This window comes from Penicillium canescens (assembly GCF_028828765.1).
Source record: "Penicillium canescens strain IBT 15451 chromosome Unknown utg000011l_segment0_segment0, whole genome shotgun sequence".
NCBI classification, from domain to species: Eukaryota; Fungi; Ascomycota; class Eurotiomycetes; order Eurotiales; family Aspergillaceae; genus Penicillium; species Penicillium canescens.
In genome coordinates this window covers 1,207,165-1,219,737 of record NW_026703973.1, presented here as the reverse complement: position 1 = coordinate 1,219,737, position 12,573 = coordinate 1,207,165, and the positions used below count along the sequence as shown (strand labels likewise).

The 12,573-nt window shown below is 49.6% G+C and overlaps 7 protein-coding genes across 7 annotated transcripts; 3 read left to right on the top strand and 4 right to left on the bottom strand.

Moving 5' to 3' along the window:
• Positions 1-107: 107 nt before the first annotated feature.
• N7446_013196 (5'/3'-nucleotidase SurE) lies at positions 108-1,106 on the bottom strand (the record flags this gene model as incomplete). The annotated part of the gene is made up of 3 exons (XM_058521938.1): positions 108-731; positions 793-887; positions 935-1,106. The coding sequence occupies 3 exons, from the start codon at positions 1,104-1,106 to the stop codon at positions 108-110; spliced, it is 891 nt and encodes a 296-aa protein (XP_058365415.1).
• Positions 1,107-1,511: 405 nt separating this feature from the next.
• N7446_013195 (cobalamin-independent methionine synthase II family protein) lies at positions 1,512-2,807 on the bottom strand (the record flags this gene model as incomplete). Its single annotated transcript, XM_058521937.1, has 2 exons — positions 1,512-2,237; positions 2,325-2,807. 2 exons carry the CDS (start codon positions 2,805-2,807, stop codon positions 1,512-1,514), a joined length of 1,209 nt encoding a protein of 402 aa, XP_058365414.1.
• A 1,252-nt stretch (positions 2,808-4,059) lies between these two features.
• N7446_013194 (putative endo-1,4-beta-glucanase) lies at positions 4,060-5,368 on the top strand (the record flags this gene model as incomplete). Its single annotated transcript, XM_058521936.1, has 4 exons — positions 4,060-4,249; positions 4,333-4,675; positions 4,729-4,903; positions 4,967-5,368. The coding sequence occupies 4 exons, from the start codon at positions 4,060-4,062 to the stop codon at positions 5,366-5,368; spliced, it is 1,110 nt and encodes a 369-aa protein (XP_058365413.1).
• A 283-nt stretch (positions 5,369-5,651) lies between these two features.
• On the top strand, positions 5,652-6,158 carry N7446_013193 (GNAT family N-acetyltransferase; the record flags this gene model as incomplete). Its single annotated transcript, XM_058521935.1, has 2 exons — positions 5,652-5,884; positions 5,939-6,158. The coding sequence occupies 2 exons, from the start codon at positions 5,652-5,654 to the stop codon at positions 6,156-6,158; spliced, it is 453 nt and encodes a 150-aa protein (XP_058365412.1).
• A 447-nt stretch (positions 6,159-6,605) lies between these two features.
• N7446_013192 (uncharacterized protein) lies at positions 6,606-7,221 on the bottom strand (the record flags this gene model as incomplete). The annotated part of the gene is made up of 2 exons (XM_058521934.1): positions 6,606-6,900; positions 6,965-7,221. The coding sequence occupies 2 exons, from the start codon at positions 7,219-7,221 to the stop codon at positions 6,606-6,608; spliced, it is 552 nt and encodes a 183-aa protein (XP_058365411.1).
• A 531-nt stretch (positions 7,222-7,752) lies between these two features.
• Positions 7,753-9,236, top strand: N7446_013191 (uncharacterized protein; the record flags this gene model as incomplete). Its single annotated transcript, XM_058521933.1, has 3 exons — positions 7,753-8,519; positions 8,578-8,595; positions 8,687-9,236. The coding sequence occupies 3 exons, from the start codon at positions 7,753-7,755 to the stop codon at positions 9,234-9,236; spliced, it is 1,335 nt and encodes a 444-aa protein (XP_058365410.1).
• Positions 9,237-10,146: 910 nt separating this feature from the next.
• N7446_013190 (aldehyde dehydrogenase family protein) lies at positions 10,147-12,137 on the bottom strand (the record flags this gene model as incomplete). The annotated part of the gene is given in 3 exon segments (XM_058521932.1): positions 10,147-10,969; positions 10,984-11,552; positions 11,609-12,137. The coding sequence occupies 3 exon segments, from the start codon at positions 11,636-11,638 to the stop codon at positions 10,147-10,149; spliced, it is 1,422 nt and encodes a 473-aa protein (XP_058365409.1). The 5' UTR covers positions 11,639-12,137.
• Between the last annotated feature and the right edge of the window lie 436 nt (positions 12,138-12,573).

The following is a 12,573-nucleotide window of genomic DNA, read 5'->3' as shown; positions in this document are numbered from 1 at the left end:
CTCTTATGATTATCTGCAATACGCCGAAGAGGGCTATTTACAACACGTGGGAATTGTGAGGGAACTTGGGCTGCATGTTCCTGCTCTAGTGGCATTTTTCGCGCCAATCACGGCAGACAGGTAAGCAAATTGCCTAGTTTCTGCAAAACCACCCCCTGCATCGTCTCATTGGCGTCGCTCTTCGAGCTTGCCAGGCCAACTGAAACACTCGCCCAGCACCCTGAGGCTAGAGAGACCTCAATTTCACTTGGCAGTCTGGTGTCTCCGCACGTGGTCACATCATGGGGTGTAATGAGCGGGACAGCGACGTGAATGCGGGACAGGACGAAGGAGAAGTCTTGTGGGTTACTGCACTCGGAGTCCGAGACTGACCCGAAGTTGACGTTTAGCCAGATACCGTCTGGCAGGTACGGCTTTCCAGCGGCTACAACGTGGTTGGTGAGGTTAGTTGCGAGATCGGCGTAGACATCGCTGTAGTTTGGCCGTGACGCGTTCCAGGATGTCTGCGATCCGGTGGCTCCGGAGAATGCAATTGCGGGGATACCGGCGCTGGCGGCATAGGTGGTGGCGCCTGCTGTGCCGGAAAAATATACTGCGACGCCAATGTTGTTGCCGACATTGGGGCCTGCGACTGCCAGGTCTGGGGGCCCATCGAAGAACTCCGGGGCGCGCGACTCGATGCCGTATTTCATCGAGGTTGCTGGGTAGCTGTTAACATAGCCGAGGCGAGGCTTTGGTCGAGTTAGTATGTATGTCCAGAATTGGACGTCGTTTGAATGGCGAGAGACCAACCTCCGAGGCATTATATCCCACAGCCGGACTCCCAGATGGGCAGCTGTTGAACTCGCATGGCTCCGTCAAGTTTGTCGGGGTCTTCTGTCGAGATCCTGGAATTTGTCAATAACAGCGGAATCTAGGGATGCGCATCACATACCCGTGCCACTCTGGTTTTCAGCCGGGGCAGATACCACAACTGAATGTCCCGCTCCTCCTAACGACTCAAACATTGCGCGGATATTGACCTCGGCCCAGCCATCGTCGTTGGATGAGATGATGTTGACTGCCTGAGCTGCCAGGGGCAAAAGGGCAAGGATGTCAAACCGCATGGCTAAGTCTGTGAGTGTTGATGCGCGAAGATCGCGACAACCCGGGCCTTATATATCTCGGATGGCACGGCTCATACGCGGACCCGCCGATCGTTGCCGTGATCAAACGCTTCTTGCTGTGGAGTTGTCTCCACTCAAAACTGCTCGGTTCGAATGTGAAAACGAACCCCTGAGTGTGAGGGGAGAGAGATACATGCTGTCAACAATCATTTGGGTTCACATTCAAGGATTCCAAGGTTGAGACTTATTTGCTTATGTGATCGCACCTTCCAGCCCTGGAGATGTCTGAATAGTTTCAACTTTCACAGTAGAACACCACCTACACTCGACCACACGAATTTAGAGAAAGAATTTGGACTATTGGTTAACATATGACGAAGATACGACTATATCACCGTCCGACGTTCAGGCACGCTGATTCTCACCCCAGATCCGACGAGCCAACTCCTTCACGAGAACCAACTTCTTCCACATCAAGTCTATCGACATCCCCTCGCCCCCTCCTTGGCTCATACTAGCAAATCCGCACTGCGGACTAACACCAAGAGAAGTATCAACAACGTCAGCCACAGTGCGATTCTGTCCGCGCGCGATAATCTCAGCAGCAGCATAAACACGAGCAACCATTTCCTCGATATCCTCCAAATCAGGCTTCTTGGTCGACACAACGCCAAGCACGACATTCTTCCCAATAGGCAAATGCCGAAGTGGTTGAAAGTCCCCTGCCCGCTCGGTGTCATACTCAAGGTAGTAAGTATCGTAGTTTAGTCTGCTGAATATCCTCTCGGCGATGCGTTCATACGAACCGCTTATGATATGTTTAGATCCGGCCATGTTACCGCGACAGAGATGAATGCCCACATGAAGGCCTTTTGGCTTTCTAGCGAGGCAGAGGTTATGTGCCCAGATATACTGGTCCAGCAAGGCGTCCGGGTCGACCCCGTCGGTCGAGCATCCGGATCTGAATTCTTCGGAGACAAAGAATAGAAGACATGGGTCGTCAATTTGAATCGAGCGCAGACCTCCATCGTACAGGATCTGCCATTCGGCTGAATAGGCTGCTGCTAGATCTTGGAAGTATTCCTCATCACAGGAGTATGCGCTTGCGCTGTAGGCTGTCCCGACGGCCATCTGCATTTCATGATTCAGTGAGGCACAGACACTATAGTCATGATCTCCTCACAAAAGGAAGAGCTCAGTACATGTACATGTACATACCTGCATATGAATATGAGTGATAGGTGGCATAGTCAACTTACACTCCCTCCACCGGGCTGGCGGAAGAAGAGCACTCAAAGCCTTCCATTCGGACAAGTAAGCACTCTCCACATGACGTATTTTACCCGTAGCAACTACAGAGTCCCGCGTTGAGACACCAAGCTTTTGCAGCACCGTGACGGTGGGAAACCCTGTTCGAAATCCATCTACAACAGGGATATCCTTGACAACCTGCATTCCTTCGAGATGTTCAAAGAATCCGGAGTAGAACTTGTCGCGCCCATATTCTCCTGACGTGATAGGCCTTATTCCTAGCTCGACTTGCTTGTTGACAGCCCGTCCAATGGCTACCTCGGTTGCGCGATGCAGTTCATCTGAGATTTTGGAGTATGAGGTCGTCGCGCCGGCGGCTGAACGTGCAGCTAGAAGATCAGGTGGGCGCATGAGAGAGCCGATTTGCTCTGCACGGAATGGTGGTGACATTTTTGTTGTAATTTGGGAACTTGGGTGTCTGAACTTATGACGTCGGGGATTCTTTTATAGTCTGCAGCCTAGAGACCGTACATGTGGGGAGGAGCGGGGTGAGGGAGCCCCGAGCGCACAGCAGTATTGTGAGTGGGTTTATTTGGACGTTTCTTTGCATGCTTTTTTCGCTCATATCCTATATATTTACGATACTATTCACGATCCATCGATTCTTCCTTCTCCGCTACTGTAGAAAGTCGACGGACACCACCCTCGCCTCCTTTTTGCCGATTATTGTGTGTCAAAGGCTTTGTATATATTTAATACTTCCCTGCCTATTATAAGTACGGAATGGATTACAAAGACCAACACTGGATATTGAACATATCATTAAAGATGGGTTGTATTGTCAATTATTATTCGTGACTGGTCAGTTGTAACTTGGACTTTACATAATTACTCTTATTTCTCACGCTCCCTATTTCCCTCTCACAGGCTTGTTAGCAAAGTGGTCATGGAAGATATCACGATTCGGTATGGGAGGGAAAACAGTTCCCCGGCAAGAATCTCGAGGACGAGAGTTATCGGTGTTCATTTTTGATCTGCATAACCCATTTGCCTCAGAAGTTTCTCAGGACGCGCTTGTCCTTAAAATTTACCCATGTCTGTAAGAAACTATAGTTAAGTCATGACTAATAGATAGAGTCGCTAGTATATAACTGCGGTCCTACTTGGATAAATTGGATATGTAAAGGGTGCCTGCCACTCTGTTTCTTTGGGCGTTTCTTTGGAACTTTTTGGACGTTGTTTTGCCCATTTCCCACATATTCATGATAACCGAAGGAAGTACAGATACTTTAATATGGAAAAATGGCGTGTAGTTAAAGGCTCCGGAAGCCCCACTTCGTATTATTCAACCGGATAAATACCACATGCCAAGGGCGCCTGACATGTCTGCTTCTTTTATGGCTGTTTCGGAACAAACTCCTTGTAATTAAATGTCTATGGACTTGAATCCGAAGTTATCTTGACACGGAGTCACGCTTACAGCCCCGTGGCTCACATGTGTTGCGCTCTTTGGGCATTCAGGTTTCACTCTATGGCGGGTTGGGAATCCGGAGCTGTCCCGATGTAGAACATGCACTAAAATGAACCCACTTCTTTGTTTGACTATATATATGGTCTACTGCCATGTCAAAATTATGTCTACTCTACCAAGCAAACTATTGCAACTCAACAGCCTTCACTTTCATACTCCGCTACCACAGCAATGTACAAGACAATCCTCGCACCCACCCTATTCTCCGCGCTGGTCGCAGGCCATGGCCATATCACCAACATCGTGATCAACGGTGTCTCATTCGGAGGCTGGGACATCAACAGTTATCCTTACACAGATTCGCCGCCGACTGTCGTGGCATGGGGGACTCCAAATACCGCCAATGGTTTCATCTCGCCAGGTAAGTATGCTATTGCACCATCTCACCTTCCCGGTATTGCGCGGGACCTCACAGTATGACCATGCTCTGACCAGTCGACCTAGGTCAATATACTACCTCTGATATCATCTGCCACGTCAATGCAACCAACGCCAAGGGACACGCCGTGGTAGCTGCCGGTGACAAGGTCTTCCTTCAATGGACTGACTGGCCTGAGACACACCACGGCCCGGTGATCGATTACCTGGCAAACTGTGGCTCAGCAGGCTGCGAGACCGTCGACAAAACCTCGCTCGAGTTCTTCAAGATTGATGGTGTCGGACTGGTGGATGATACCACCGTACCTGGAATTTGGGGTGACGACCAACTTATTGCTCAAGGATCCTCGTGGATGGTTGAGATTCCTCCCACTATCGTGCCTGGATACTATGTTTTGCGACATGAGCTGTACGTGTATTTCCTCGCTCTTGATAATGAGATATACTGACTCATCTATCCAGGATTGCCCTCCACAGCGCTGGTGAGCAGGGAGGTGCTCAGAACTATCCCCAGTGTTTTAATCTACAGGTTACTGGATCTGGAACCGATGTTCCAGCTGGTGTCCTCGGTACCGCACTGTACAGTCCAACTGATGCCGGCATCTTGGTCAACATCTATACTTCTCTGTCAACATACGTGAGTTTCTTCTCACTTTCACCATGCCACGCAAAGCTAATTCAACCTCCCCTTGAACAATAGGTCGTCCCAGGTCCGACATTATACAGTGGCGCAGTCTCAATCACACAAGCAACATCCGCAATCACAGCCTCCGGAACGCCTATCAATGGACCAGGCAGTGCAGGCAGCGCAGGCACTACAACCACAGCCCAAACCACCGCGACAGTCAGCGCATCCACAACATCATCTACCATTACTGTCAATCCCACAACTGAGGTGCCTACAACGCTAGCAACCACCACTTCGACCACCACCCGGGCGAGTACCACCACATCCACCGCAGCTGCAGGAAGCGGCGCGACCCAGTCTGTATACGGCCAGTGCGGAGGAAGCGACTGGAGTGGAGCGACGGTCTGCAGCACTCAAGCCACCTGCTCCTCGATGAATCCCTACTATTCGCAGTGTGTTCCTACAGCCGCTTGAGTGGGGTATAACGTGCATGGAGGGGGTTGTCGCTGGATCATATAGTGGAAACGTGAAATAAGCAAGCGAATGGTTTTCATATTGTATATTTTCATCAAAATCATGGAATTGAACGTGTAATGGGACTACCCCGTGTGTGGTGTATAGTAGTAGGCGCTAAGACATGAAACGGCGGCAATCTCCGCCCAGTGAGCCAACTGGTTACGCCAAGAAAACAGGGGTTGTCCCCCGCAGAACCTCAACTCAACATTGCCCATTTGAGATCCGTAAGCAAAGTGTCGAAATGGCTTCATCAGATAATAAAAGTCTCCCCCCGGGATATATTCTTCACGACGGGTACCCTTCAGTCCCTGAATACGTCCATCTCCGCTCCGCTGCAGGATTATCGCCAAAGACTCCATCCCAGGCTACAGCAATCCCAACAGGGAGCTGGTACGGATGCTACATCACCTTTGAAGAAAATGGCTCGGATCCAAAGCCAGTTGGTATGGGGAGAATCATAGGAGATGGCGGCTGGTACTGTCCTTGACATGTTGACACTGTTTTGAATTTGAACTAAATATCATCAAGGTATTTCCATATCGCGGACATGGCCGTTCACCCGGACCACCAGAAGAGGGGACTCGGAGATACTGTTCTCAAGGCTTTGCTCGCGAAGATCAAACAGGAAGCTCCGGCAGATGGCGAGCCTTATGTTTCGTTGTTGGCTGATGGGCCGGGTCGACCTTTGTATGTGAAGAATGGTTTTGTGGAGAGTGCGCCAGAGTCACTTGGCATGATATTGAAATAATAGATCTGCAAGTCCTACAAATGTTAGTATAGTCATTGGAAATACTACACCATGCCAAAACATGATAAGTGCCCAGGTATAGAAACGGGCTTGGCGAGGAAATCAAAACCGAAGCCGGTAACCCTTTACCAGTCATGTAGAGACTTTCCAATATTTCACCAGTGATACTGTAAACGGCCAAAGAGGCAAGCAGGTCAGATCCTTGGCGTGTCAGATTTATCTAAGTGGGACCAGAATTATATACTGGCCAGTCTATCTATTGACCATGGGTTACAATTGCTTACCTTGAGTGAAACACAGATATTAGAAAACGCATAGGAAAGCAACAAAATATTGAATGGAAACGCATAGGACTTTCAAATAAGAGAAGACATGGGCTCATGAACCGAACCTGGGACATGGCTCGACGTTCTGACGATGAGGCCGGAGACCCCGAATCGCGAAAGTTCAATGGCGACTTCCCGAGGCAAGAGCATAAGGGTCCACCATGTGCTGTCCGTCAAACACCCAGCGACCTTTGCATTGCAAGGGGTCAATGCGCCGGTGCGTTTCGCCCTGCTTCAGTGCAGGAACGACGCTTTGGCCAACCCACTCGTATTGGCGGTTGTCCGGAACGCGGAGATTGTAGTATACATGAACTGATTCCTCACCAGGCTCCAAATTGACAGTGAAGTGACAGCCGTCAGGCTTGGTTGTCTTTTGGCCTCGGTGGGTGGTGGTCGTGCTTTCGTGAAACGAGCCACTGGGAAACCGGCCGAATGTTAGGATACTGATCCCAATTCACCATCGATGGAGAAATACCTTACATAATGAGAACATAGCTCTTGTTGCGTTCGTCGGCAACTTGGTACGCGTAATGTTCGGTCATGGCCTTGAGCTTCTCATAACGAATGCGATATGTTCTGACTGCTCGATTCAGGCTGCTTTCGGCCTTGGGGTCCCATTCCAGCTCGATGGCTCGGACAAATCCAGAAGTCATATTGGCAGGGAGACTGTTGGGGTAGTTGATCTGGTCGCCGCGGAGTTGGGTGGCCCAGTACGGATCCCAATACGGATCATCCATGATAGAAGGAATGGTAAAACGTTCAATGAAATCTTGAGAATGATAGAAGAAATGCCGATTAATGTCAACGGTAATGGGAAAGGTTGAAGAAGGAAAGAGAGAAAGTGAGATAAAGGGACTCAAGGTCATACATAAAGTCCAAATTTGAGAGTGAGCACTCGCAAATCGACAATAGAGCTCAACTTCAATCGTATATTGTATTCGGTATTGTTCTCAACAGTCTATTCATTAACTATAATGAATACATTATATCCAATATAACCCTAATATTCAACGCCCAACAATGGCTAAAGCAGAGGGTAGAAAAAGAAAGCGACAGCTGAGGATCAAGACGATGTTTGTCAATTGCCTGATCAGGCTGGTAGCTTCAGAGGGCATGTACGGTCACATGTGATTCGCCAAACAACTTGATTCTTGGGCCAGCCTTTGTTTCTCATCCATCCTCCTCCCCTTTCAGGCACTTTTCGTGGCCAACCATCTCACGACAGCACGGTTTGCTCCATGGACTATCCCACGACCACCCCATCCGTCATGGATGCAGACTCCCCTCCGATGGAGCGGAGTGGAAATGACGTTAATGATATCCCAGCTGAGACAGAAACGACAACAATCCCACGGAGCTCCGCGCACGATGATGGGGTAGACTACAGTGGCATTGCGAACTCGGACGACGATGTCCAAACTAAATGGCTTGACGTGCCCTGGAAGACATATGAGACCAACGACTTTCCAACGGCTACCTCATCCAATACAGATGCAGATGTGGATACAAGCACCTATACGTACGATGATCCAGAAGACTTCGGTGACTTTGCACGCAATTCGCGGGAACGATGTCGTATCAACGCTGAGCCCGAGGACAACTACGATCCGAAGGACAATCCACATGTCTTTTATCCCATCTGTGTTGGGGAAGTTCTGAATGAGAGATACCGTGTCGAAAATAAACTTGGACATGGGGGATCCTCCACTGTTTGGATGGCCTACGACCTCCAGGATGAGACAGATGTCGCCCTCAAAATCATGTGTTCAGGTGAATCAGGAGAAAGCGAAATCAGCATCCACGGTGAAATCACTCGAAATGTCCAGGATCCGTCCCACCTAGTGACATGCCTGGCAACCTTCCTACTACCCGGAAATGAATGTGATCACAGAGTTCTCGTGTTACCCTTGAGAGGCCCATCTATGGACTTTTATTATCGAGATCGCATCCCTTTCGCCTCTCGAATATCAGCTGCCAAGCAACTACTGATGGCCGTGGAAAGCCTGCACAAGGCTGGAATTGTTCACAGAGGCGAGTGACCCATAACATGAAGTACGCTATTACTGGCTGGCATTAGACTAACTACTTTGCAGATTTGACGGACAGGAACTGTATGTGGGGGATGGCTTCTCTTCGTGGCCTCACACGAGGCGCCAAATATAAAGCACTCGGTCGGCCATTCAAGAAAATGATAGCATGTAGGGACCTCTGGAAGGAAGGAGAGCTTGTTAATGAGCTTGAAGTCCCGAGTAATCTACGCACAGAAGATTTCTATCTCGCGGACTTTGGTCTAGCAATGAAAATTGGTGATGAGCCTCAGAAGGGTTTTCCGCCTGATCTGCATTGCTCCCCAGAGCGGCTCCATAACCAGGATCCAAGCTTCGCTTGCGACATGTGGAGTTACATGATTCTCTTTGCAGAGCTTTACACCGGTTTTCACCCTTTCCCTCACCTTGGACGTGGCGCCTTATTTGGTCTGGTCAATTCTTTAGGCCCACTTCCCAGCCATTGGAAGGGCCTCTGCATCGACGCCGAGGACTCCTGGTACGATCAAGATCGACTTCCTGATCCAGAGTTTTCGCTCGCATCAACAATTGAAACGGATCTACCCGATGCTGATCCAATCGAGCGGGAACATGCACGCTCTCTCATGACTCGAATGTTTACTTTTTGCCCCGAGGAACGTCTGACCGCAACGCAGCTCCTGCAGGACCCTTCGTTCAAAGCTATCATGGAGATCCATCACTGTTGAAGCTCGACTCTCAATTTAATGTGCACTTGCTACACTGCTGGTTTCACTTGAGGTCCCCAGCCCTCGTTTCTTGTTACCTTTCAACCTGTTTACGCGCCTGATACCCTGGTTGGTCGCACCCATAGTGTGTCTCAAGACTCTCGCGTACTCAGGTATGGGGATACGCTGTGAGACACCACCTTTGCGTTGTTGACAACTTTGTTACATCTTTCGAGAGCGCGTTGAGCTTCGGCTCCCAAGGGCCGAATCGCAGCACCGCAGCGCGAGCCTCTTTGCTTTTCCATTTTTATTTGTTCCATTTATGAAAATGTACCTTTTTATCAAAGCAAAATGGAACTAGTGAGCTCCCTTCTCAATTGCTGCCGAGTGCGATGTAATGTAAACATTCTTTTCTATTTCGAAGAGTATACCCAGGCTGGTTACTTTCCATTTAAGCTCATAGCCCATCATCGTCAAATTATTATGTCATGTATTCAACCGCAGCAGCATGAGTACTTCAATGTTGTTTCCAACTTCCGCGGCTGATGGCTTAACGCACTCACTCTCCAATACAATCGATACCCAATCCAGGCATAAGGTATATTATCAACAATATTCCCGCAAATAATATCTCTCACCACGTGCTAACTCATCAATCTCCAGCGAACTCATCAGTCGATGGATACACACAGTTACCCATCCCCGCCACAGTCCGCGGCATAAGCTTGACTTGGCCAACACCTTCGCCCATCTGCTACGTGCAAAAGTGCGGGTAGCTACACAGACCCACAGGGGATTTGAAAGTGTGAAGAAGGGACCACAAAGACCCCATGAATTAACCAGGTGTACATACTCCGTCTAAACACGAAAGCCATGGAAACACACAATGAACCGTCGAATTGACAACAAGCTATATACCACAAACCTCAACCTAAAAGCTCTTCTTAAGCCACTGAGTCTGCGAATTACAATACCCAAGCAACCCAGTCAAACCCCACTCAACACCCATACCACTCTGCTTATGCCCACCAAAGGGCGCAGTAGGCGACAGATCAAAGTGGTTATTAACCCAAACAGAGCCAGACTGAAGCTGATCCGCAATACGAGTAGCCCTCTCGAAATCCTTCGACCAAACCGACGACCCCAAGCCAGTCTCCAACGCATTCGCACGTTCAACCACATCATCTTCATCGGACCATTTCATAATAGGCAGAATAGGCGCGAAAGCCTCCTCTTGCACGACTCGCGATGATTCGGGGGGATTATCGATGATAGTGGGGTGGATGAAATATCCAGTGGATGATTCGATGGATCCACCCAGGGCAGCCTTGAGATTCTCCGTTGTGATCGAGCTGAAGAGATCTTTGGCTTTCTTGAATTGCATTTCATTCTGGACGGGTCCGAAGAAGACGTCTGATTCGGTGCCTTCGCCTACCTTCAATGTTTTCACGAATGCGACTAGCTTGTTAAGGAATTCGTCGTAGATTTTTTCGTGGACGTAGAGTCGCTTGATCATCATGCAGATTTGGGAACTGCAGAGGTAGGAGAGGTTACCGATCTTTGGGATAATGGTGTCGATGTCAACGTCTTCGCAGATAATTGCTGGGTCGTTTCCGCCTAGTTCGAGGGTTACTCGCTTGAGTGTCCTGGCGCAGGATGCCATCACCCGCTTTCCTGTTATGATCGAGCCTGTGAAACTGATCTTGTCGATGCCCGGGTGTTCGGTGACCATGGGACCGAGGGAGTCGTCACCGCTGAGACACTGCACAACTCCAGGGGGAAGAATCGGGTTGCCAACTCCACAAGTTTCAAGTCACAGTATGGGGTGAATGGAGATGGTTTCACGATAACGGTGTTTCCGGTATACACAGCAGAGACGATCTTGCCCGCGGCCAGCAAAACGGGGTAGTTCCAGGGGACAATGGCGCCCACCACGCCCATGGGTGTATAGCGCTGAATGACCTTGCGATCATCGGTTTCCTCGATGACGTTCTCCTTGATTTCGATTGAGCTCAGGCCGCGGGTCCAGATGCCCGCCAATCCGACTTCGGCGGTTGCTTGTGTCAAAGGCTTGCCCTGCTCCATTGTTAGGGTCTTTGCGAAGCCGTCTGCATTGGCGTCGATAGCATCGGCCCAGGCGAGCAGGGCTTTTCGACGGTCATCGAAGGAGGTCTTGGACCAGGTCTTGAAGGCTGCTCTTGCGGCTTTCACAGCCTTGTCGAGATCATTTTGGGTTGAGACTGGGACGGGTGGGTTGGGGTGAGTGTTGGCGGGGTTGACTCCGTGTCGGGTTTGTGAAGTCGAACTCAGTTGGTTGTCAATGACATTGAAAAAGGTCTGTTGCGATATAGGTTAATGGACAGCTCTTGAGTAAGCGCGTGTGAGAGGCTTACTGTAAAGTCCAATGGCTCGGATACCGTCATGTTGGCAGCTTAAGTTCCAGATTGTGTATCTTTAATATTTTGATATTGAAAACGGGAGACTAGTGGAGAAGTCGATTCTCACGGATTAGGCTGACTTTATAAGTGCATGGCTGTCTTCATTGCAGCACCACTCACGATGATCAGCCCATCGAGCTTACATGGGACCTTGGCAAAGGGCGGGGTGCGGGGATTCTCAGGAGTGAGTCCATTTGTAAGCCTCGGCTGCTGCATAATCCCAATATCAAGTGAATCAGTGTGCTATTTCGGCTTCCAGACACTGCGGCATGTCAAAGCGGTACTTGTTTAGCCATGCCACGCAGGCATGTGGCTGCTTACTGCAGGTAAGCTCTTCGAGAATGGGTCCAAGCTGGACTGTGCTTTCCGTTCACTGATATATCGTCTTTATCAGATCGTGAAAGAAGACCCCCTAGTCGAGTGATCACAATCATATCTGGGTGTTATCAAAACATGGTCGCCGCCAAGCTGAGGTCGCACCGCGGTTGTGGGACGCTATCACACCGAAGGCACCATCGAGCTTCCACTGAGCACAAGTGTTCCGTTTCACGGTGTTACTCCCGAGCAGCTGTCTCGGCCACCCCGACCTGCTTAGGTAGATATGTGTGTAGAAGGGAAGAAAGAACAAGCATTCTTTGTAAGCACAGACCATCATGACATATGACATCATCCCATACTTTCCAACTGCCATCATCCACACGTAGTGTTAATTTATATCCCTGCAATCCATGTCGATCACGACCAGCAGTCTACCAATAGCTTGTGTAGCTATTTCCAGCAAGATCCTTGCATGGTGGCGACAGTGTGCTGAGTGGGCATCTTCACGATGATCGTCCTTCGGATGACGTCCCGGTTGAGCGCCTCTTCTGTCAACAATTCTTATCTCTCTTGTTGGAAGGCAACTTGGTACTTGGCCTACG